At 41.8% G+C, this 26794-nt stretch overlaps 1 protein-coding gene across 3 annotated transcripts in view; it reads left to right on the top strand.

Annotated features, from left to right (window-relative positions):
- The first annotated feature begins 200 nt into the window (after window positions 1-200).
- Window positions 201-26794, top strand: part of LOC125741877 (unconventional myosin-X-like) — a 43862-nt gene continuing 17268 nt past the window's right edge. For 2 of the 3 annotated variants that reach the window (XM_049013350.1, XM_049013349.1), the window contains exons 1-3: window positions 201-862; window positions 5324-5379; window positions 21447-21556. In XM_049013350.1, the coding sequence (XP_048869307.1) occupies window positions 737-862; window positions 5324-5379; window positions 21447-21556 (292 nt within the window). In that variant the 5' untranslated portion in view covers window positions 201-736. The remainder of the gene's footprint in view (window positions 863-5323; window positions 5380-21446; window positions 21557-26794) is intronic. The other variant, XM_049013352.1, reaches the window with a different exon arrangement.

Raw genomic sequence — 26794 nt, 5'->3', positions numbered from 1 at the left:
ATGTTGTCTCCTCTCTTCACTAGACAGAAAGCCTCCCCACTCCTAGAAAATCCACCGTTTTCACAATTCATTTCAGTTGACTACAAAAATGCTATAGAAGAATACCAAAAGCAGCCAGTAGAGGGGGTTCGATGCCGGGCTCGCAGTGATCGGCCGGCTTGTTGCGCTTCAGCGTCACAGCCAGGACGGCCCTCCCAGAAAGCTGTCACGCACGGCCAGGGCGAGCTCTTCCGAGCTATGAGTCCCGGGCGGCATGCAGTCGGGGGTCTGGTACTGATGGTGTGTGAGGGTGCTACTCCCTTACGGAAAGCTGCACTACGAATCACCGCTGGAAAAGTACGGCTGGATTAATTCTAGGGCGCATCTAAGGTCGCCCGGCCGAAGACTTTAACAACTTCTTGATCCGCAAAATCAGCGCCGGGAAATTTAGGAGAGCGGAAAGACTCCTACTGCACGGGAAACGGATCCAGCGATACTTTGGTCGCATGTCTGCGAATTGGGACGCGTCTCATGCGGAGTTAATGCAATTAAATATGTGCGACATGTTTCGCATCAGTTTTAGAGTTTAGGGCTCCCTTATATAGCATATATTGGATACCCAAAATGAGTTTCGAGTTAGACGGTGTTTCCGTCTGAGTTTCGGTACGGATTGTCCTAAAAGCGCAGCGCAGAGGTATCGGCGGATGCTGTCTGTACGGCGGGGGGTTGTCAGAGACACCGACCCATCTCTATTTGAATGTCTTTGCAAGGACTTAGCTTACTGTGCTGCAGGTTCAGTTTTCCTGGGAGAGACTATGGGGAAAAAGAGGAGGAAGAATCACTTGAATTGCGAACCAAGGACGACTCTGCATGCAATGGCCGGGTATGTTCCCACATTTTATATTATACCGTCTTTAGTTTTTAAAAGAATTTTTAGCATTGTCAATCACATATATTTACTTTGGGTCCAACTGTGTGCATCTGTGATTAAACAATACATACTTCAAGTCACAACTACTTGTTACATGTTATGCATTTGTATACGTCTATAACAGAAATCTAGCGCATTATTGATGCTTTATTTTCGTGCCGGTGTCTTTCAGCATTACAAGGCACTTCAGTCGCGCTGAGAATAGTTATTGTTTGACATGCGTTTTAAAATCCCACAAAAGTCGGATACAATTGAACATATCTTACTGTTTAATGTGGAACAGGTTTGACGGATTTATTCCACGTTTGTCATTTTCGTATTTGCTTAATTCCACAAAACAGCGAAGTCTCTAAGTCAAACGTTAACAGCCTGACTGATGCAACCAGATACAACAGAAAAGCTGAGATCATTTAGAGGCTCCAGCAAGATTTATCAGTACAATTGCCAGTTGGCTGCCTGCCCCGAGTCCTGCTTGTGGATTACATGCTACAGGGGTATGTGCCTCATTAACTTTAAGTACGGTATGTGTATGATGAAATCTCTGCCCACATTTTCTTACTTCTGGGGACCTTTAGTTCATTTCTCCCCCAATGAATACTTGATAAATCAATACTTCCTGAGACCAGTGCCCCTGATTTCATTAATTGGTAGCGATGTGCCTGTGTCACTCTTCAGCTGGCACAAGGTGGTTGTCGGGATGACTGGGAAAAACATCAGATTGATATAATGAGAATGCAGATGGCCCCAGTTCTCCTTGTAGGTTTTTCCTTTCTTCTTCTCTGGATACTAGGTTAAGAGGGGCTTTGCATTCACCTGAGCCACCAAGGCAAGTCAGTCAAACGGTATATGGGCTCAGTTCGGCAACCTAAACAGGAATGGAAGCGGAGCGTTTTATTCTTTGTTAGCACAAAATAAGAGTAAGGAGTCATTTCAGTGGCTTTCTAGGGAAGTAGATTTCTACTGTGGCCTGCGAAGGTCATGCTCGGTAAATTGATAACAATTGGTAGTGGAGTTTTGAAACTTTGCAAAGCTTAGTTGTTTGTAGCACCCCATAAAAGTACCCTTTTATTTATTAATCCTTTGATTTAACGGGAAGTAGTGCTATTACAGTATGCTTTATTTTAAATGCCCATCTTCAGTGGTAATGCAGTGGTCCAGTATGCAATACTATAGCTGCAAATAAGTACTGCATACTTACAGAGCAGGCATGTTTTTCCCCATGCGTGGATTTTCTCCTGCAGTCCAGAAGCATGCATTTAGGCGGATTGGTGTCTCTAAGCTTTTCTTATTCTACACGTTCTGTGGTGGACTGGTGTCTTACAAAGGGTGTGCCTTGTTCTGTCTGGGACAGGCACAATGTCACCCACTATTGGATGAGCAGTATAGAAGATGGATGGATTTCCTTGCTCATGTGGCATGCTGCAGCATAAATGACTATTTGTCCGAATGTGTAAGTCCTTCCATTACATAAGCCAATTTTAATACAAGCGAAAGCAGTACATTACTGTCAGTTACATTGCTTCCAGCTGTCTGATTGTTTAATAGTTTGACGGTGCAGAGGTGGCAAACAGCTCATTACCGCAGCAGTTCGAAGAGGGCCTCCGGGTGGATGTGGGCATGTGCGACTCGCGTGGGGGAGTCTCAGGCGTGGCTCCAGATGTATGGGACAAGTTTGATGCCAAAGGAACAGCATGACCCAGGCTTTCAAAACAACAATATAAACAAAACAGCTTGCAGGAATTACACTGTGCCCTGTGGTATCTCTCAAGTGGTATCTCCCAAAAAAAAAAACCCTCACAAGCCTGGCACACAATGTCTGCACACCAGCTTCATCTGGCTGTCTCTCCTCTCTACTCTCTCCTCTCACTGGCCCTCTTATCCTTGTCAGTGCTGTTAGGGAGACGAGAACCAGCTGTGTCAAATTCGCACAAGGCTGGTTGCAAGAGCTACTCCGTTTTTTTTTTGCCTGGACTGTGGAACAGACTTGGTCACATGCACTGCCACAAAAGCATATCATTATTCCTGTTTTTTTTTGTTTTGTTTAACTACAAGTTCTCTCAGCCCGAATCTCAATACGGTGGTTTAAAAAAGCATGGATTACTGGATCAACTTCTTGTGAATCTGGGATTCATTGTAATGTCAAAGTACATTATTCCTAGCCTGCAGAACGGTGGTTTAGGTGTGAACCAGATTTTTTTCTCTCTATTCATCTTAAAAACTTATCTGCTTATTTGACGGTGCTAATACTACTCTGACATTTTCTTGTGGGTTAGCTGTTTGAAGTTGGGGTGGGATGTTAGCCATGGAAGACATCCCTAATTCAGGTGACTCACCGCCGACTTTGCTCCAGTGGAACCTCAAATCTCACTAGTCCAATTATAAAACTCAATGGAACTTCTGTATGTTTGAGGCAGAGGTAGGAAGTGCTGTTACATGTTGGTGTTTTTTCTTGTCCATCAGTGTATTTTTGTTGAGTATAGTGTCGTGTCAGTCTCTCTGGGGATTGTCATTCTCAGATGCAAGAGAGTGGTTGCATTAGTAGGGAATGAAGGGAAGAAGCCTGTTCAGCTTTTGGATCTGTAAATTTGGGCCTTGTTGAAGTTGAGGTTCTGCTTGTGAAATGCTTAGTTCCAGGAATGTGTAGTTGCTCTCCTTATAGATCATGTGCTGTCTCACTCCCGTTTTGTTAACAAGTAAATCTGGCTATTTCTCTTTCTACCCATTGCCAAGGCTGACTGGATTACATTGATGTACAAGGTTTTTTTTTTCCTTTGGAATCTTGAACATACGTAGTAGTTTCAGTTTTTAAAATGGATCTTATAGCGGTAATCCCAAAGACAACCTGGATAGCATTTCAGTTATACAAACCAAGGTCAAGCTTATGCAACCCACTAGTCAAGCAGCATTTGTTGATGGTGGCAAAGTGTAGAATCGTATTCGGCTGGCCTTAAAAATACCAATATTTATCATATTTGTTATTGTAGAGAGACATGATCATTGTTTTTTTTTTTTTCTTCTAAAAAAAAAAATTCCACACTATGTGGTTATTGTATTCTGGTGCAAAGACATGGTTGAACTATTTTTGACCTAAAGTCTTCATGAATGCTCCCAACCTTGACATATCTGATAATACATACAATGTGCTTTATCATAGTTTTCCTGGAATCATTTAAATCCATGATAGTCAGTGTTCCATAAAACACAAATAAAAGCCTTAACACAAGAACCTTCAGTGAGGTGACCATCAGCGGTGTTATTAAATATAATAAATCATAAGCTTAAAAATCGTGCCGTGTAACAGTTTGGCTAGATCAACTAATTTGTGATTATTTCGTGGGAAGGAATGCTAACCACAAAGAGGACTTTGAATTCATAACCTTTTCACCCAAATTGGTTGGTCTGGAAAAAGAAAGCAGAGGCAGAACAAATGGCATCTCTGTTCCCCCATTTTTAAGCGTTTTGCATGTGGCCTTTTCCCCAGCAGTTGACCCCTTTACTATCTTGCGAACGCAAGTCAACCATTACAGAAAACAGACCTGCCCTACCATGGAAAGCTAAAAAAAAAAAAAAAATAGCACCCAGCTCATGAGCAGCAAGAGGGAAACATACTCTGGAAAAATTTGGTTCTGCTTTGATTACAACCATAGTTGACTTCATGCATTTCAATCTGTTCCAGCTTAGTATTATAAATATCTCCACAATGAAATAGTCAAATATTGTAGCAACCCCACTTACAGGAAAGGATATGCTTTGGCCTTCTCTGCTGATTCTTCTTGAGATGCTTCATTTTTGTTTCGTGCATCCTGAGTGAGTGTCAAGCCATGTCCCTTCTAAAGAGAGTCGGGACAGAGCGATCAGGTCATTGATAAGATGATAAGTCTAAGAACTGACTTTACTGCACCCAACTGACAGTCACGGCTTGTCTGTCCTGCACCTTTGAAATTGAATGCTGGCCACTGGAAAAAAAAAAAAAAGCTTTTTGCTTCAGTGGCTGTGTAGCTGATGACAGATACAACAGGATTTTGGTACATGACCCAGACCAAGTGACCAAGTTACACTAAAGCCTTGAGACGGGGGTCAGTTAATTTTGAGTTAGGCCTACAGTCAGGATAATATTTTTTCAATTGTTAAACTTTGGAAACTGCTTATTTTCTTATGACTAGTTCAGTGGGTCCTGTAATAAGCAACAGAAGACACTCGTTTGGTTAAACCCCTGATTCTTGTAGCACATACTAACTGGCAAGTGCACAAAGATTCACGTTTTATTGCTTCCAAGGTACTTTTTTACTCAGATGTCTAGAAGACTGGATTTGTTTTTGAGAAGTCAAGCCAGTTGTTGTGGCTAATGTCTTTGTTGGTTGTTCGAACAGATGTTTTTTTTTGTGTTTAATTCTTTGTCTCCCTGGATGTCAGGGCCCACCGGAGGTGGCGGTTTCTCAGCCTGTATCCACAGTCAATGGACTCATTAGGTGAGTTTGTAGAGAACCTCTTTTCATTCCCGTGTTTACTACAGCATTTCTGTCGTTTTTAATCAGGCAGTTATGATTGCAAGCAATGTGCCTCAGCTCAAAAATGTCAGAGACTGGATAAAGAATTTATACATTTCTCAAATGCTTCTTATTGTACCTAAAAAAGCATTAAACTAACTTATGTCATTTTGGTTAGGCCATCCAAAGAGTAAAGTGTTTCGGTGGTATAAATCTGAAGGACTTCATTTTTCTGAGAATTACGCAATCTTTTTCGCACATGAAGTAGCCCTGGCATAAATGTGCTGCTTGGACAACAACCCACAAATGAGCGTCATATTAACTAGAAAATCCTAGTCCTCTGTTTAACGCACTTAGGCTACTGATATTTCTTTTGTGTAGTTGTAGACTTACATGGAGAAGCTCAGGTTTATCTTAGGCTGAAATGTATCTTCAGGCAGATTTGCTGTTAACCGGGGTCGGTGGAGTTTGCTGCTACAGTCGCTACTATTAAATTTCTTCTGCTTTCTCTTTTATCTGTGGATGTTGGATAGTGTAAAAAAGCGAATAGCACTATGGCTCTATTATGCTATTTCATGCAACCTTTTTGAGTGATTAGCAAAAAAATAAATTGTATTTGTAGTTGCAAAGGTATATTAAAAAATATATAGCCGAAGCATAAAAATGAGCCTGTCATATATATATATATATATATATATATATATATATATATATATATATATATATCAATTGTTAATAAGCAGAGAGTGTCTTCTGTTGCTTATGACAGGACCCACTGAACTAGTCATAAGAAAAACTTTGGAAACTCTGCTTATTAACAATTAAAAAAAAAAAATATATATATATATATATATATATATATATATATATATATATATATATATATATATATATATATATATATATATTTACAAAGGAAATATGAACCAAAATGAACCTCATATTATACCTTTGAGGTTTTATCAGTCACCATATGCAGTCTGTCTGCACATTTATTTAGTTATGATTCATTTAAGGTGCTAATTTTTAATATGAAGTAAAATGAACTTTAGTTTAAGAGAAATTGTATGCCTCGTTATTTTACCACTGCTTTAAATAGTTATATTGACACACTGTTGAGAAATGGAACATTCTTATAGCAGTTTTAATATAATGTAAAAAGGGTCGTTATACCCTTAGCCCTGAGATCAAAGCATCCCTATGCTGCCCTCGTTGAAGTATTTCGCTGTGTTTCCATGTTTTATTCATTCCTATTCACAGAAAGGACTCTGTTTTTCATTAAAAGGAACTATTACATAACAGCTTTATCCTTTTTCTCAGATTCCTGCTTTTTCTGCCTTTCATTGAAGTTCAGTTTGGTATCAGTGCTGGTTGAATCTGTGTTTCCTTTTCAGTTCAGTAAAATTCAGTAAAATTCCATCACTGTCGTAGCAGCCCACCGCCCACACACTCAGGATGTTCTGGGGTTTATCTGTGAAGTTTTCCCTGCTACGCACAAGCATGGTGTGGCGCACACTGCAGCCCCCCCCCCCACCCCCCCACCCAACCCTACCACAACCTGTTGACTCCCCCTGGCTAGCTGCCTGTTTGGAGCCCAAGCGATAAGCACAGCGTAGAGGGAGAGGTGTTGTCATGGCAACAGGCTGACCTCCCATTTCGGATGGGCCGCATTATCAGACCACTGGAGAGTCTTATCTCCTCACGCCTTAATATCCCACAAACCCACGCCGCTCTTCATTTAAAAAGATCCTTGGCGAGGGAGGGAGCGAGCGATTAAATGCGGTAGTTCATAAAGAAGAACCTACAGATTGCATAACCAAGCACCAGCAATAAAGGGAAACTCCAACAGGATGATGGGACAGAGCCAGGAGGCAGTCGGTGTTCGGAGGGGTGATGTGAGGTCATGGCTTGGAGGTAGGGGGGGATGGTGGCCTCTGAGCCTGTGGAGTCAGTCAGTAAGTTAAGGGGAGGGAGCTGGAAGACATGGAGTGACTCAGTCCCATAAAGTCATCATTGAGAGGGAGTGGCTGAGACCAGCAATTACTAAGGGTGTGAGTCTCGTAACTATTCAGAGAGAGAGAGAGAAAAAACAAAGCAGAGTGGCGGTGATTTACAGCTACAGAGGGATGTGTTAAATGGCGCAGGATCCGTCAACCTTGATCTCAGAGCAGCTTTCAGTCCGACCGATTGGAATGGTGCGTGAGGGAGGTAAACACCTTGTGGTCCAGTCCCAGTATCTGTTCCTCCTTTAATTGCAGCATTCTTGTAGCTGGGGAAATGCCTGCTGCCCATTATATGAGAAATATGATCTTCTCTTTTCCAGAAATACAGTTTAAAGGTGACATATATAGTATCTGGGGCCGGTTACCCTCTATTAGGTAGCCTCATCAAGGGCAATGGGAAGAACATCTTCAGGTTCACAGCTATGGTTACTCAAGGAGACCTGTCAATTAAAAACAACTTTAATTGTCCAAATATATACAGCTGGCTACTGTGGTATTTCTTTAAAAGACAACATTAGTTCCAGTGCTATGTTACATCTGGGAGAATAATGGTGCTGTTTTACAACCCCGTTTCCAAAAATGTTGGGACAATGTGTAAAATGTAAATAAAAACAGAATGATTTACAAATCATATAAACCCATATTTAACTGAAAATAGAACAAAGACGGAATATAAAATGTTGAAACTGAAGAATTTTATGGTTTATGACAAACATGCACTTGATTTTGAATTTAATGCCAGCAGCAGATTTCAGAAAAGTTGGGACAGGGTATGTTTACCACTGCGTTGCATCTCCACTTCTTTTAACAGCACTCTGTATACATCCATTTTCCAAACCGCTTATCCTACTGGGTCGCGGGGGGTCCGGAGCCTATCCCGGAAACAATGGGCACGAGGCAGGGAACAACCCAGGATGGGGGGCCAGCCCATCGCAGGGCACACTCACACACACATTCACTCACACATGTACACCTACGGGCAATTGAGTAACTCCAATCAGCCTCAGCATGTCTTTGGACTGTGGGGGGAAACCGGAGTACCCGGAGGAAACCCCACGATGACATGCGGAGAACATGCAAACTCCGCACACATGTGACCCAGGCGGAGACTCGAACCTGGGTCCCAGAGGTGTGAGGCGACAGTGCTAACCACTGCACCACGATGCTGCCCCCTCTGTATACATTTGGAGTGTAAACTGAGGAGACCAGTCGCTGGAGTTCTGAAAATGAAATGCTGTCCCATTCATGCCATATGCAGGATTTCAGCTGCTCAACAGTTCAGGGTCTCCTTTGTCTTATTTTTTTGTTTCATGGTGCACCCAGTGTTTTCACTGAGTGACAGCTCTGGACTGCAGGCAAGTCTAGCACCCGGACTCGTCTACCACGGAGCCATGCTGTTGTAATACGCGCAGAATGCGGTTTGGCACTGTCTTGCTGAAATATACAAGGCCTTCTCTGAAAAAAACATTGCGTGGGTGGCAGCATGTGTTGCTCCAAAACCTGTATATATCGTTCAGTATTAATGCCGCATATCCAGATGTGCAAGCTACCCAAGCCATGGACAATAATGTGTCCCCATATCATCACGGATGCTGGCTTTTAATTAAACTGTCCGCTGATAACAAGCTGGATGGTCCCTCTCCTCTTCAGCCCGGAGGATGTGGCATCTGTGATTTCCAAAAGAATCTGAAATTTTGTTTTGTCAAACCACAGGACAGTTTTCCATTTTGCCTCAGTCCATTCTAAATGATCTCGGACCCAGAGAAGTCGGCGGCATTTCTGGATCATGTTTATATATGGTTTCTCCTTTGAATGGTATAGTTTCATCCTGCATTTGTGGATGCAGCGACAACTTGTGTTCATAGACAATGGTGTTTAGAAGTGTTCCTGAACCCATAGAGTGATTTCCACTATAGAATTGTCTGTTTTTAATGCAGTGTTGCTTAAGGACCTGAAGATCAGTTACCCAATACTGGTTTTCAGCCTTGTCCCTTGCATACAGAGATTTCTCCGGATTCACAGAATCTTTTAATGATATTATGTACTGTAGATGATGAAATTCTCAAATTCTTTCCAATATTATGTTCTTAAACTGCTGCACTGTTTACCCACACAGTCTTTCACAGAGTGGTGAACCTCATCCCATCTGTGCATTTTTTGGCAGCATAGTAGCTGAAAGCCATTTCATCCTGGTTCATTCTAGCTTTGGGAACCCCCAGTTGACCAGTCCAAGGATCTAATGGCCCTGCTGGGGTGGAAGGCTTCAAGCATCTCAGAAATATATGTTGGGCGTATAGTGATTTATGGACATTTAGCAGTATTTTTAAATCAGTTCTATAGTTGACTGGAAACTAATGTAAAGACCTAAGACCTGGGTTGATGTACTCTGTTCTCTAATTGTTTGGAAGCAATCTTGCAGTGGTATTTTGGATAAGTTGCAATAGTCCAACTCTCCTTTTAGGGAGACCAGACAAAAGTGCACTACAATAATCCACCCTACTGGAAATGAGAGCGTGAATTATTTTCTCCAGATCTTGTCTTCACATAAGCCTTTGACATAAGACTTTCCTGATATTTTTAGATGATAGAAAGCTGACCTAGTCACTGCTTTTATATAGTTACTAAAAGTTAAACCAGTGACCATTAAAACACCAAGATTTCTGATCTGGGTGATGGTTATGGATTTACAATAAACCTTTTAAACCTTTCCTCCTTGTTACCAGATAAAATTATCTCCATCTTGTCAATGTTTAACTGAAGAAACTTTTGCTGCATCCATGTGTTAACTTGCTCTAGACAGTTACATAGTAGGTGATTGGGAGCATAGTCATTAGAGAACACAGCTGTACTATGTGGATAAAAGTACTGGGGCACACCACTTAATCATTGAATTCAGTTTCATTCAGAGCCACTGCATGAAGCGTGTAAAATCAAGCATCTAGCCATGCAGTCAGGTTTACAAACATTTGTGAAAGGATGGGTCATTCTGAAGACCACAGTGATTTCAAGTATGGTGCTGTCATTGGATGTCAATAAGTCTTTTCATGAAGTTTCTTCCCTGATAGATATTCCATGGTAAAATGTAAGTTGTATTATTGCAAAGTGAAAGTGTTTAGGAACAACAAACTCTGCTCTGAAGTGGCCGACCACGTAAAGTAACAGAGCGAGGTTGCCGAGTGCTGAGGCACATAGTGTGTAAAAGTCGCCAACGTTCTGTTTACTCAGTAACCACAGAGTTCCAGGCTTCCTCTGGCGTTAACCCCAGCACAGAAACCATGCGCCGGGAGCTTCATGGAATTGGCTTCCATGGTCGAGCAGCTGCATGCAAGCCTCACATCACCAAGTGCCATGCCAAGTGTCGGACGGAGTGGTGTAAAGCGCACTGTCACTGGATTCTGGGGCCGTGGAAATGTGTTCTATGGAGTGATAAATCTCACTTCTATGTGTGGCAGTCTGATGCATTAGTCTGGGTTCGGCAGATGCCAGGAGAACGTTACCTGCCTGACTGCATTGTGCCAACTGTAAAGTTTGGTGGAGGAGGGATTATGGTATGGGGTTGTTTTCAGGGGATGGGCTAGACCCCTTAGTTCCAGTGAAGGGAACTCTTAATGCTTCAGCATACCAAGACATTTTTGGACAATTCTGGTCTCTCAACTTTGTGGGAACCGTTTGGGGATGGCCTTTTTGTGTTCCAACATGTCTGGGACCCAGTGCACAAAGCAAAGTCGATAAAGACATGGTTGAGGGAATTTGGTGTGGAAGAACTTGGCTGGCCCACACAGAGCCCTGACCTCAACTCCACCAAACACCTTTGGGATGAACTAGAATGGAGATTGCAAGCCAGGCCTTCATGTCCAACATCACAAAATTCCCACAGACACACTCCAAAATCTTTGGGAAAGCCTTCTCAGTAGAGTGGCAGCTGTTATAGCTGCAAAGGATGAACCAACTCCATATTGATGCCTATGGATTTAGAATGGAATATTGTAAAAGTTCCTATAGGTGTAATGGCCAGGTGTCCCTATATTTTTGTCTGTATACTGTGCATATATAATGTCATAATTATCCAAAGAACCAAAATAGGTCTTGCCTTCCAAATAGGAATTATTCCAGATAATCCAACCCAATTTTGCAATTCATCTAATAAAATTTTTCCATGAATAGTATCAAATACTGCAGTGAGATCTAAAAGCACAAGAACAGATATTTTTCCTAAGTCAGTATTTAAGTGAATGTCATTCAGGACCTTAATGGGAGTTATTTCAGTGCTGTGATATGTTCAAAATCCAGATTGGAAATCCTCATGAAAGCAGGCATTACTGTTTAAAACGTGACTAAATTGACTGTAAGCAGCTTTTTCAATAATCTTCCCTATGAGAACAAGATTTGAAATAGGTCTGTAATTGTTCAGAAGGGTGGAATTTAGATTGCACTTTATAAAAATGAGGTTTAATAACTGCAGTTTTTAAGGAAATTTGAGGAAACACTTGACAGTAATGAGGTGTTTACAGTTAGCAGCATGTCTTGCCCTAGACCAGTGGTTCGCAATCTTTTTTGCACTGCGACCCAATTTTTACCATGCCAGCTCAGTTGTGACCCTATATGAAGTATAGGTCTAAAGTAACGCTATGACCAAGCGTGCAGTACACCTTGCAATTTATGCCAATCAATGCCTACTGCACAGATCTGATTGGATGTGCTAGTGAATTGTAAATTAGCATATGTAGGTTAATTCTGGGATTGTGGCTGGGAAATTTGATCATGGACCAGTAACGGAGCTTGCTGGTTCTTAAATGTTTACATTTACAACTCTGCCATGGGTCCATGTATATGAAGGGAAATTAATTTTCGTTGTATAGTGGCAAAATCGAAATTAGGAAACAACCCGTTTATAGTATGATTATAAACAAAAATTGGAAAATAAAATACTTGTATTGATGTGGGGTCCATTGACAGTTTTGTTGACCTTGCCACATACCTGTAGCCTTAGTTCGCGGTCTAACAGGGAGCCGGACAATACGTCTTCGCACAAGTAAAGAGATTATATTGTTGAAAAACAGAAACGGAAGATGTTGTGCTGATGTTGGATCAATGTTATGCGCTCATTTTGAGACGGGAGGTGGGTTTTCAGAGGAATGTGCGGAATCGTGCGCTGAGCAGAGACTTGGGAGGATCAACAAAACAAAAAACGGGTCGTTTCCCAATTTTGGTTTTTCCACTATAAAATTAAAATCCAATTGGTTGTGATATGCACGGGCTGTCATATGCACGGGTTGTGATATGCACGGGCTGTGATATGCACGGGCTGTGATATGCACGGGCTGTGATATGCACAGGCTGCCTCGCGACCCTTTCAGAACTTGCCGCGACCCAAATTTGGGTGGCGACCCATGGGTTGAGAATCGCTGCTCTTGACAGCTGAAAAGCTGTTTAAAAAATAGGCTGTCAGAATTTCTAGGCAGCATGTAGTACATCTGAAATGAACTACTATATTTACAAGAGTTCCTCGATTAAGAGTACTAAACTCTGACATAATGGGTGTACTGTGGAAGTAAGAATACCAGATTAGTGTTTTTCACTGTGTTACTAATGGATAATCTTATATTTTCAATCTTGTTGGCAAAAAAGGACGCAAAGTCTTTTAGCAGATGGGGGTTCATTGAGCCGCTGCTTTGGAGGGGGGAGGGGTAATTTATCAACAATGGAGAATAGTAGCCAAGTATTGATGTGAGAATAGTAGCCGAGTATTGATGTCTCTATTAATAATGTTGGAAAAAAGCATTGTCATGTTTTAGAGTTACGTAGACTCCCCTAACGGATGTCGCCATAGATCTGTAGTCTTGATTTTCTCCATTTTCGCTCAGCTCCTCTACATTCCTGTATTAGACAAGCTACTTCTGTGGCATTTCGCCACATATCCTTATATTTACCCAATAGAGCTCTAACCTTAATAGGTGCAACAGAGTCTATAATATTTAGAACTTTACAATGAAATGTGTCTAAAAGGGTAAAATTACAAATGCTTCCTCAAACACAAGACTAGTATTCTCATGTATGTAGATTGTACATTGGAAGAGGTCCTTAAAGATTGCAGCAACATCTCCACTTTTCCTAACACATCGTGAGTTAAGAAATTAAAGAGGGTATGATTTATGTATCACTGCACAGCTCTTCTAGGCAGAAACTCTTCTCCTTATATTCCCTGAAAAGCCAGTCTGCTCCTCCCCTGACTCTCCACTTCAAGAAGAAAAAAAGAACAAAAAGCTTTCTTGGCAATTGTCTTGTATAAACAGAGTATTTTTAGATAGGAGATCATATAGTCTTAATCACTAAAGGTTCATTTTCCCACAATCTCATATAAGCCCTTTTAACCCCTGGGGTATGATGCCAGCGTCTAGAAGGACAGCAGGAGTTCAAGGGGCTATTTTCATTTTTGCTCTCCCCTTTTTTGGCATTTGGATGCAGGTTCAGAAAGCCAGGGCTGAGGTGGAACTGAGGGAGACGACCTACAGTACAGTATAGGCAGAGCGTACGAGATTGATCACTCGCAACTGATTCGTATTCAAATGTTACTTGTCACATGCATCATCATACATAGTACAACCTGCAGTGAAATGCTTATTGCAGCTGCTCCAAGGAAATGTAGATAAAAACACTTTACAACTAAAATTAAAAGAGATGAAAGAGATTAGATATAGTACTACCTATGCTATATACAGGGATGTACAAAATCTGTTATGTATATATATTGCACTATAGAATAACATTGAACACATAATGGGATAGAAGTAGAAGTATGGAGTGTATAATATCATATACTATTATATAATATAATATTGGTATGTTGGTAGTGTGCTGTTGTCTCTCCTCATCCAGGGTTCGGCAGAGTGGGGTGTGTGTTGCTGTGGTTCCCGGGTGCACTCTCTGTGGAAGCCACTTTCTGCTTCTAGATCTCTGACAATGAATCTGGCAGATCTGAAGTTGATGAGGTGTTGGCAGGCCTTGCCTCAGGCTCGCTTAACAGAGGGAGTAGACCTCCGCAGTTCATTGCTCGCATGCGCTGCTCAGTTATTGGAACTGGCTGGAGTGGGAGACGCTTCTGTATGTCAGGCATGGACCCTGCACGGTCCATGCTAAATGCTAACAGCGGTAGCTTCTGAGTATTGTCTGCTGGGCTCTCCTATACTTCCCAGTAAAGATCGGTAATTTTTCAGACTAACTTTGCATCTTTTTTGAAGAAGAACCTTTCCCCACCAATTGCAACCATGACCAGATGTCATCATTTAGTCTGATTTTAAGAAAAGGCGGGCTATGCTGTAATCTCTCACTTCCCTCTCACGGTAACCTTCCTGTCTCAGGCTCTGCCACATGGTTCTGCTTACAATGCGGACCTCACATCTGGCCTGCAGAGGTTTTTCCATTTGTTCAGTTTAACTTCCAAAAAATTACGTATGTTTTTCATTGTTTTTCATCTTGTTTTACTATTTAAAGGTTTCTAATTCCCCCCCCGCCACCAAGTCATTATTGAACGAACTTTGAAACTGTGATGAAGGCGTCTCCTTTGGGAGATGTTTCCATGTGAACTATTTTACGTTGACGTTGCAGACTCAGCTATGGCTCAGGTATTATGGGAGGCTACACATTTGCATTGTTTAGATGGTGCAATAACCTTTCCTCCCCTCCTCCTGAAAACAAAGGCTGACATTTAGCGAGGAGTGTGGTTTACAGACCAAAACAATCACGGAGGGTCTGAAATATCACTGATTAATTTGCGTGTTGCCATTTAAACTGACTTTTTTTTCTCCTAAATGGGGAGTAAGATAAGATGATTAGACCTTGCATGTTCTCGGTGTGCAGGGACCATGTTCTTGTGAAAGTCTGTTTTCTTTGTCTAAGCCCTCGGTGGGGGTGTCACCGGGACAAAGAGCTTGCGGTTTCCCCCATAATGTTATTTGTGCAGACTAATCCCCATATCAGATTGTTTCCTGTGTGCAGCTCACAGGAAACCTCCGCTCTTGGTCTCTCAGTTGCAGCCTGTGCCAGGGATTCTGGGAATGGGGGGGAGGGACAGCGGTGTCAGACTCAATCTGACCTACGCCTCTTTTTAACACTCAGACTTTTCTTGGAGCTAAATAGTTACTTGAAATTTTTGCACCTCGATTTTCCAATTAAAGTGTACAGAAGTTCTTAAAGAATACAATGTAATGCAATAAAATGCTATGCAGGATATCTGAATGTGCAGCTACTTAAGTTTAAATTCCTAGTGAACAAATATATTTTTACTGAATTCAAATAAATATGTCTCATATCTAAAGCTAGGAGCATTTAAAATCTGAAAAATTATATTCTGCATCTCTTCACTAATGGGGGGTGGGGGGCTCACCTTTCCAGTGTAGCTGGTAAGAATCACAGTAAAATTAGATTAATGATTAAATTGTCTTTAAAGGTTTGTGGTAGAAGTGGCCACTGTGACACCCAGCAGAAGCGTGGGATTAAGTCATTAATTTCCTGTTGTAGCGGTTAGCTACTCTGACACGTACTGTAAAGTTGTAAGTTGTTGACTAGGATCTTCTGAATCCCTCCCACTCACCTTAAAGCTGCAGCAACTGACTGCAACTTTTTTCAGTCTATCGGAAAAAAATCCATTATCTGCATGTCGTCTCTACATGTTTATGTCTTTATCGTTCTGAAGCACTCTGTCATACCTTTAGATCTACAGCTCGATCGGTATCTTCTAGCTTAAGTCATTTCTTGTGACAGATCTCTGTAAGAACTCATGCTTGATGCTTTTGTGTCATTAAAGCAGGCAACGCATCCTCCAGAATATGAATCTGCTGAATACAGACATATATCTACACTCTACACTGTTAGACCTGTAACAGACATGAATGCGCAGTTGAAACCAGAAGTTTACAGACACTTCAGAAAAAGACACAAAAACTTTTTTCTCACTGTCCAACATTAAATCAGAGTAAACTTTTTTGCCTTTTAGGTCAGTTAGGATCGCCAAAAGTTTTTATATTTGATCATTTTTTTTTTTACTTTCATCAGATGTTTAAATAGAAACTTGTACATGATTCAAATCTGAGCTTTAGAAGCTTCTGGTAGGTTATTTGACACCATTTGAGTTAATTGGTGGCACACCTGTGGACGTATTTTAAGACACACATCAAACAGAGTACCTAAGGTCAACCAAGACATCAGGAAAAGAATTGTGCACCTCCACAGGTCTGGTTCATCCTTATGTGCAATTTCCAGATGCTCGAAGGTCCCAGGTTCATCCATTCAAGCAATAATGATATTCAAGTATAAAAACCATGGGAGTATACAGGCATCATACCGCTCAGGAAGGAGATTTATTCTCCCAGAGATGAACATGCTTTAGGGCGAAACGTGCTTATTAACCCCAGGACAACAGCAAAAGACCTTGTGAAGATGTTGGCTGGAACTCGTAAGATAGTATCATTATCCTCAGTAAAATGAGTCCTGTACCGACATGAAAAGCCACTCGGCAAGGAGAAAACCATTGCTTAAAAACCGCCGTAGAAAAGACAGATTACAGTTTGCAACTGTATCTTAATTTTGACATGTACTGTAGTCTGATGAAAATAAAATTGAAATGTTTGACCATAATGATTAACAGTATAGAGGTGGCATGGTGGTGCAGTGGTTAGCACTGTTGCCTCACACCTCTGGGACTCAATTTCAAGTCTCAGCCTGGGTCACATGTGTGTGGAGTTTGCATGTTCTCCCCATGTCGTCGTGGGGTTTCCTCTGGGTACTCCGGTTTCCCCCCACAATCCAAAGACATGCTGATTGGACTTGCTAAATTGCACTTAGGACTGCATGTGTGAGTGAATGGTGTGTGAGTGTGCCCTGCGATGGGCTGGCCCCCCATTCTGGGTTGTTCCCTGCCTCGTGCCCATTGCTTCCGGGACAGGCTCCAGACCCCCCACGACCCAATAGGATAAGCGGTTTGGAAAATGGATGGATGGATGGATTTACGGTATATTTGGAAGAAAACGGGGGGAAGCTTGCAGGCCTCAGAATACCATCCCAGCTGTAAAGTACGGGGGTGGCAGCATCATGCTGTGGGTCTGCTTTGCTGCAGAAGGGACTGGTGCACTTCACAAAACAGATGGCGTCATGAGAAAAGAACATTATGTGGATGTATTGAAGCAACATCTGAAGACATGAGCCAGGAAGTTAAAACTTGGATGCAAATGGCTCTTCCAAATGACCCCAAGCATACCTCCAAATTAGCTACTAAGTGGCATTGAAGTGGCCGCCACAAAGCCCTGACCTCAGTCCTATAGAAAATTTGTGGACAGCACAGAAAAAGCATGTGTGACCAAGATGGCTTATAGACCTGACTCAGTTACACCAGTTCTGTCAGGAGGACTGGGCCAAATTCCAACAAACTATTGTGGGAGGAAACCCAAAACATTTGGCTCAAGTGAAACAGTTTCAAGGCAATGCTACCAAATAGTAAGGAATTGTATGTAAATTTTTTACTTTGATGAGAGTAATAAAAAAAAATTCTCTATAAAATTACCTGTGTTTATTCTGACATTTAACAATTACAGAAACTTTTGGTGATTCTAACTGAGCTAAAATAGAAAAAAGTTTGCTCTGATTTAAGTTTTTTGTGTCTTTTTCTGAACTTGTGATGTCGACTTTTAACATTTTGCCTTGAGTGAACCACCCATTTTCTCAAATGTAACTTCTTTTAAGGTCAGTTTAGAATTGAAAATAAGTGAATAACACAATCCACCTTGGCAGATTAAGTCTGCAGCCATATTAAACAGGAAAGTCAAGCATTATACCGGGGCTGGACTGGAGATCTTCCAGGAAGGATCTAAATTATGGAGATTATCTGTTATCTTATTCTATATATAAACGTGAAACACGTAACACTGTGCAAAATTCTTAGGCAATCAAAGCAAATATTTAAAGCTATTTAACTGTATAGCAAGTGATCAGATGCTCAGAAAAAATATTTATAATTATATATGTAAATGAGCTGTAGCACAATGCAAAAGAATAATAGCAATTTCTTCTGTTTTCTAAAAAGTTACCGATATCTTCTTGGATGGCTAGATAAGCACTTCTTTGTTTCCTCAGGGGCACCTCACCCATTCCATGTATTCGTTAAATTTAACCACCAGCTCAGTTAAATTAACTAGTTAAATAACTTAATGAGGTTTTGATTTGTCGCACAAGGTGTGCTGGTGGTCAGGTAAAAAAATGCATGGGTGTATTGGATGGTGGTTGCAAGTACTGGAGGTTTAGCAAGTGACTGTCATTGTTGACACACCACAGCACGCAACAACAAAGCATATTGTTTGTATTTAACCCGTATGTGGCGTGACAGTGGGCAGCTATTTGGCACCTGGGGAGGGGTGCAGGGGGACCTTGGTCATCTTGGATTCATACCATGAACCTTTCAATCACAAGCCTGCTTCCCTAACTGTTAGATTGCCACTACCCCAGCTAAAATGACTAAACTAACACATATCGACAGATATCGTATCATAGCTCTACACCAACATGAAGATCATTTAAACATTTGCTTTAACTGCCTACAGCTTTTGCACAGTACTGTATATCTTAGTATTTGTGTGAATACGGCATACTGTATATTCATCAATGTGTCTTTTGGTGACCTTAAGCAAAACACTCAGCTATCATTGCCATAAATAAATTCATTAAATGTGTATCCGCATTTGTTGTTTACTAACTAGCATTGCAAAGGTATGAAGTACGTTTGTGCAGCCTTCAACTGATGCCACATGTATCTGAGCAGGCTTTACATTAAAACGAGAAGCTTAAATCTTAGACGGAGGGAGAGCTGGCTCACCGGCCTAGTGGGAAGGGCGTCCGCGTCTGTCTGGACCAGCGTACTGCCTGTTGTGGTTCCCTCCCTGACTTGTGGCTGCTTTGGTAGAGGAAAGACAAACTGAGGTGTGACACAGGCCAGAATCCTTCAGAGAGTTCGACAGTCTGTCTCGAGCCTGTCCCAAAGCAGAAATCCCCCACAAGTTTTCGCTGTCACTGTTGAAACAATGCATGGTTGCGTTTTTTTTTTCTCCTAGTGTTTTTGTTGCATGTGAACGTGCATTGCACTCATGTAGAAAATCTAAAACCAAGACATGGAAAGGGATACCGATGACTGCTATGACTATGGTTATTATGCTTAGTTTTTATAGATGCTTTTATCCAATGCTACTTACATAGCTTACACGTTATCCCTTTATATAGATGCATATTCATGCAGGTGTACCATATATTCTAGGGTTAGATTTCTTTTAGGGTGTAATGTCACAGACCACTATTTCAGGCTGTGAAAGGCTCTTCTACCTGCTGCATCATCTTTCCTGCATATCTGCAAGCTCTGTGTCTGTGTGTCAGTGCATCTGCTGGGGTCTGCATGGCGTCGTGCCACTTAAAAGCCGTGCTGTGCAGAGATGCTAGTTTGCTATCTCTGTGATTTGTTATTAGTACGACTTTAGTGCCTCTCCAATTTCAGTATAGTAACGTATGAGTAAAGGGTGACGCCGTAACCTGTCCAGGCTAGTGCTTTAATTAAAGATAAAGACCATCCCCCTGGTTAGCTATCACACAGACTCTCACACATACACACACAAGCAGACCTGTACTCATATCTTTGTGGGGACCATCCATTTATTTCTATGGGCAAAACTCTAATTGCAACAGCATCAATCACTTACCCAGTCCTAACTTTACTATGCATAAGTATCCAAACAAAATACAAGTCATTTAGCATTTTTTGTTTTTTGATTGCAGTTATAGATTTTTAAGCAAAATTAACCAAAAAATGGTCCCCACAATGTCAGTATAACAGGATTTTACCACGTTGTGTTTGGTCCCCACAATGTATTGTATATCTGACTGAAACACACACACACACACACACACACACACACAAGAAACCAATAGACACATGTGTAACATATTCTTACAATCCTTCTGACCAAGTTCAGGTACTGCTGTCCTCCTCATTCATAGGTAGCAAGTATTTCATGATATTGCCCATGACATCTTAACCTTCACTCAGCTGTATAGTAGCAGTATAATCTGAGAATAACTATACTGTAGACTTCAGCAGGAGAAGCTGATTATGGATGGATGGATGGATGATGGATGGATGGATGGGACAATTTACAGTACCTAAAGTTCCAATGGGACAATACTAACACAAAGTAAAAGAAAACATGGAAGTCTAGTGCCAATACAGACATTCAGTGGTGTCTTTATCAAAATCTCGATATTTCTAGTTTATTCACCTTTATGAGTAGCAGGATAGATCAGAGATCAATAAACAAATGTAGCCCGTAACAAATGGCAGTGGTGCTGCCGTTTCCTGGAATCTTCTCAGAGGAAGAAAGGTTCTGTTCCACTCTGGCGCAGCCTTTTAGATGCGGAAGTAGCCCCCAAAAATAGAACAGTAATTAAATGACAACGCAAAGAGCAGCGTGCTAATAGGCCCTTAATGGTTTGCATTCGAAATGCTTTCATTAGGATGAAGTGGTGTTTTATGAAAATCATTGACGTTCCATTTTTAGAATTCAGTTATGCATTGATGTGTTTCTGCACAGTGATAGTCTGACATTGTCCTGTATTAGAAGGTCACCATTTGTTTTTTTTGTAAAAGAAACTTTTTCAGACAACACAACCCTTTTTCTCTAGCAGGTCTTTTACGGAAATATAAGCCACAGTAACTCATTGTGATCCCTAAAGGGTTTAAATCCCTCCCCAGACATCCCTCACACTGATGGACAAAAAAAAAAAGACAAGCACATTTATTGTGAACCCCCCCCTTATCAAAACAGGCATAAAAACCTTCTTTCTCAACATGTTTCCTTCACTTGAAGTCTCTGATTCCACATCTATTTTCAACTCCATGCCTGGGCTGCCCAACAGACAAAGCCGAGCCAAAGCACATGCGACGCTCTGCTGTGTGCATGACAGGCATCTGATAATGATACTGGAGTTAGGCTGGAACTGCTGACTGTCTTTCCACAGCCGGGTGGAGGTGCCGGAAGAGAGGAGGGGTCTGATCAGCCTGAAGAAGTCGGATCAGACTGAGAAGAATAGAGTGGGCTTGGAGCCGGATGCAGACTTTCCGCTGAAAGGTAAACCTGTTCCTTAACCATCTGACGACATGATCAAATTTCATAAATATATTCTAAAGTCTAATGTATGTAATGGATAAATAATAACACTAAGAGTCTCATTTGTATAGTGATTTCTTTCACATGTTACGTAATGTTCTCTCTTTGCTATCAGTGTTTTTAGTTCAATTCTTTTGCATCATAAGCACTAGCTGATTTTGGTGGCAACGTAAGAACTTAGATAATATACACATTGTATTTGTACGTGTAGACTGTGGCATAAGCTGACAAGGATAAAATAACCTTAAGAGGTAGGCCCTGTTTTGTCATTTTGACAGGGCTACTGGGCTGGCTATTTTTTAACGAGTCCCATGGGATCTTTATTGACTGCAGTAAGTCATTGTAACCTTTCGGCTGAAGGACGGCAATCTCCACAGTACAGTGTATTCTCTATTGCACACGGTCACCCGGTCACCCCCCCCCCCCCCCAGCTGGTTTACCAAGAATACTTGACAGACTTGGGGTCTCCTGTTTTGCCAGTAAAGCCCAGTAGGGTGGTGAAATTCTTTGGGAATGTCGATGGTTCTCTTTTCTCAGAGTTAATAGACATTTGAACCTCATCTGCTGCTCATGAACCCGTTGGTACCCAGTGACACAACAGCAGGTCTCGAGTTCATAATGGACCTCTTGGGCATTGGCACATTTAAAGAAATTAAAACAAAGGTTATGTAAGCAGCATTAGCAGCTGTGATCTGGCCTTCTGGTTCACTGTATGATAATGCCAGTAGTGCTGGCTTGGCACGGTTAATCAGTAGCCGGACTGAATCTAGGCAGTGCTTTTCACATCTGACATTAGCTCAGGTACAGACTCATGGGATATTGTGAGACAAGTATTCTAATAGGACTGTAACGCGTTTGTATGAACTGGGGCAGTGTGGACTAAAATACTTCTTTCAGTAAAGCCGTCTCCTTTCTTCAGGCTGTAGTAAGTTTATTTAAGACTTCTGTACTTCCTAAAAAAAATCCTCTCTGCCTCACCCACATGATGTACTGACGTGACCCTATTTCTGGGAGGTATTCAGACACGAATCACCGTGTCACCAGCAAGCTTAAAATAGAACATTCCCGAAAGCAGCAAGGACACTAGGTACCCCTCTTTGCGGGTCGATGCGAGATTGTAACTCGGATAGTATACTGTAGTACGATCTATGTGTCACCTGTCCATCCATCTGTGCTCCATCCAGGCATCCTAAGGTAAAAAGGAGAAAGAACATCTGCTCTTTGTAAAGCAGTAGGGTTACAACATCAATCGCCCAAACTATTTAGTAACGATAAAACTTTATTATTCTTATAAATAAATTAAAAGTGATTAGTAAAAACTTAAACGCTCCTATCTGCCAACTCTGCAGTCAGAATAGCCTAAGGTATCAAAGAACAGATGCATACATTAATCAGCATATGGTTTCTTCATAAATGTGTCTGGGCAGCATCTCACGACGGTATAAACATGGTATGTGGTATAAAATATGGTAAATATGGTTTATGGTATAAAATCTAAGAGGCTTGGGCACAGTTTTAACTGGCATCTTGTGCAGTGTGTACCCCGGCTTGGGACGCGCTCCAAGCCCCCCGTCACCCTGACCAGCATAAGCGGTTAGAAGAAGGATGGGCGGGGGGATGAGTATAGTTATAAATTGTCATCTAAGTTTCCTTGATCTACGACGACAGGGCCTTTCAGATTTAATGCTGTACATAAAATCTGCCTTAGATTACTGTACATTTTAATGCAATACACTTAGGGACCTGGCTCTTCCGTATGGGCAGCATGGCAGGGGCATCCGCTGCAGGTGACCTTGAATTTGCAGCTCCGTTGGGTTAGGATGACGGTGATGGGTACCGCGTACAAACTGCCCGCCCGTAAATGCGGCAGCCGCATTCACATATCTGGCCTTCGTCGTTATTCTGGTCAGGTTTTTTTTCTTCTGAGATTGACATGATCAAAACAGCACCCAGAATAACAAATCTTACAAAACAATAGGGTTGTTTTTAAAAGCACTCGGCATGTGGTTTGAATTTACGTTACAAGAAGAGCAAATCTTGGACAGCATTATTATTTTTTTTTTGCCCTTCTAGAGTAAGTAGAGGTGATGGTGCCCTTGCAGCACGAGTGAACTTGCCACTGCATTTACTAAAGCTACACCAGCCTGACTTGGCGACACCCTGGTCATTATCATAAGCTTCTCCTCCTTATTCAAACCATATGGGAGTCATTATTCCGCCATTAAAACCTATTGCAATGAAAAGCGTAAGAAATGCCCCAGCACCTGAGTTCTTTTTTTCTCTTCCCGGCAGTGAGCGACCTGGCAGGTGAGCTGCTCTTCCCTTCTCATTGGTCTCCACATTTGAGGCAGGCTGTCAGTAATTAATATTCTGGCGTCGCTGCCAAACCCCGCTTCCTGTTGACTGTCGCTGGGTTTATCCCGGGGGGCAGTCGAACTGCCTTTGAACAGACTTACTAAAAAAATGTCAAATTTGTTTATGGCATGGACCCCAGGCCTGGGATATTTTACTCTCCCCAGTGATGGACATAGGGGAAAATGAAGCTGTTTTAATTCCACTTAATTTCGTAAAAAGGAAATCGTGGCGGGGGCAGCCAGGTGGGGTGTTTCTGAAGGGCTTTGATGTAGGGGCGGCTGTGGGTGTGGGGTGGGGGACGAGAGTCAAAGGGTCGCGAATGAGACAAATTAACGATGAGCCCGGCGTCCCTGGGGATGCATTAGGGGGTGGTACGGGAGACTGGGCGGGGGGGGGGCAGATGGAGGAGCAGAGGAGGTCTGGGGATTCTCACTGCAGGCAGCTGAAAATAGCAGCTGCCGCTTTAAGGTGCCTGAAATGCCTCAGACTTTCATCTCTGAAATTCCATTTAGTGTTCATTAACAAAAATAGGAGTCTTTGAAGATGGTTGAACGTAGCCAAAAAGAACAAATGGTATAAGAACTGGACGGAAAGGAGGTGATTTCGACTTGGCCAAGCGGGGTGGGAACATAACCGTCATTCCTGGGCATGGGCTCATGGCAGCGTTCAGGGGGACGGGGCGACCCGGCCAGCGCCTGCAGCTGTGCTGGCTCCTCCGAGTCTTTAAATGAGGGACACGGGCCCAGAGGAGATGACAGGCTCTGAAGGAGAGGGACACGGCACGGCGAAATGTGCGTGCGGAGAGGTGTGGGGCAAAGGCAGATGGAAAATCCGCCCGCGTCCTGTGAAGCACTACTTGGCCCGCAGGTCTTGTTCGCTTGGCCCCTGACCATCCTGAGCTTGATTTTCCCCCCTTCTTGTGTAAGCAGGCCTTCTGTAAGTCCCCGCCTGTGTACGCAGTTTTAAAAGCATGAGGAAACTCGAGCCCATTCCTTTCAAGGACCTGATTGTATTCGGGCGTCTTAATTTGAAGCGCTGCCTGCATTGTGGCAAAAAAAGACAACGCCATGCTTTCATAAGCCTCAAATGTGGACTTTTTTGCATCCTCCGTCTTAATGAAGACAAAAACAATCTGACTCCAGAGGCTCTTCTGTCCTTCTTGCCGAAAATCTCCGCAGTCTGTGGTGGTATATTTTGAAAAAGGCACAGTTGAACAAGTCATAAACTATAGTGTGCTATAACTGAATAGTAACTACACAAAAGAGGCCACAGTGTGTCGGGGAAGGTGGAAAAACAGCATTGTGCTGATTAAATAATTAGTAAACACTGGTAAGTTAGCTGACTGTTGAACTGGATGGATTACAGTCAGGTTCTTTTCAGAGTGTTTTGCTGTAGTCATTTATTAGTCCACATACTGTACAAACTTTCATTCCCACTTGACAGATATAGCTACCTAGTTGTTGAACCATGTTAGGCACCACATTTTACAGGTTTTTAACACAAGGTAAGAGTTACGTATAAGGGGTCTCAACTTCTACAGTACATATCAACTTAAAGCTTACTAATTATAAATGTACAAAGACAGCAAAGTTGCTTGCTAACTGCATACGATGAGCTAGTGGCTAGTTTACAAACTAATTTGATTATGTGATTATAATGAAATAAGCTCCATATTTTGTAGACTATTTCATATTGGGTTTTGGCTGGTCTTTGTAGTTTTTCTTTTTCATTCCGATGACCATGAGGTAACATTTCTATGAATGCCATGTCTGTAAGAATCTCTGAAGACATTCATAACACATAATACATTCATAAAGCATTAAAAACAGTTATAAAAATGCATAACACATTATAGCCATGCTGTTTATGCATTATGAATCTGTAGTGTTATGATGAGATGAGAACTTCATAGAGCATTCATGATCAGTATACTCTGATCAGTATACTCTGATCAGTATACTCTACTCATATATTCCTTGTACTGTTACTTTTTGTTATTTATTGTTGCTAAGAATTAATGTCTAAATGCATTTATGTATATCTGTCTGTCTGTCTTCGGTTATGACAGTGACACAGTATCATTCATATAATGCCATTTTCATCTCTGACTTCCTGGCTCTGCTGTAACCATGACTGCACTGGGTTGTACCATTTCACAGGCTAACCCACCATCACCTTCGTCTAAGAATAAATTGTTTCATCTCTTAAGCTAAAAAGATCCAAAATTGAAGGTTCCATATAATACCCAGCTGTGTCTGTTTGACTGAAAAAAAAATTATGCCAAATTATTCAGGTCCAGTATGGAGCCATAACTGTCAGAGTCATGCCGGAACCTAAATTCACAAGTACATTTTCAACATGGTTAACATTATGCTAGTTGAGGGTGTGAGTTGATTACAGCACATGCTGGTCGCAGATCTTCATAAACACCCTGGCCTGGTACCGCTGAGAAGTGTAAGGGAACGTCTCGCCCTCAGATGAACTATCCCCTTCAATGAAAATTAAGACCTTATTATTATTTTCATTTTAGAATGCTAGTACATAATTTAGCCCAGTATAATTCGCTAAAACCAAAGTTATGTTCTAGCCTATATTTTCAAATCCTCACAAATCCACTTGATTGGTTGTGTGGGTGAGCATGAGCTAACTAACGTAGCTTAAGCCTGTTGGGTTGCGTTGTGTGTGGTAAACTCCACGTTGGCAGATTTCCCGCCGTATTTCAGGAAGGTAGCTAGCTGCTTCAACTCGGAAAATGTTGTTGGCTCTGTTGATATCAAGCTCAGAGAGTTGCTGTCATGCGATGGTGTGTGGATGGTGCTCATTTCCTGGGGTTTGTTGATGTGT

The sequence above is a fragment of the Brienomyrus brachyistius genome, chromosome 5 (assembly GCF_023856365.1).
Source record: "Brienomyrus brachyistius isolate T26 chromosome 5, BBRACH_0.4, whole genome shotgun sequence".
Lineage (NCBI taxonomy): Eukaryota > Metazoa > Chordata > Actinopteri > Osteoglossiformes > Mormyridae > Brienomyrus > Brienomyrus brachyistius.
Note: the sequence above shows the minus strand (reverse complement) of the source record. Positions and strands in the feature narration are given on the sequence as shown.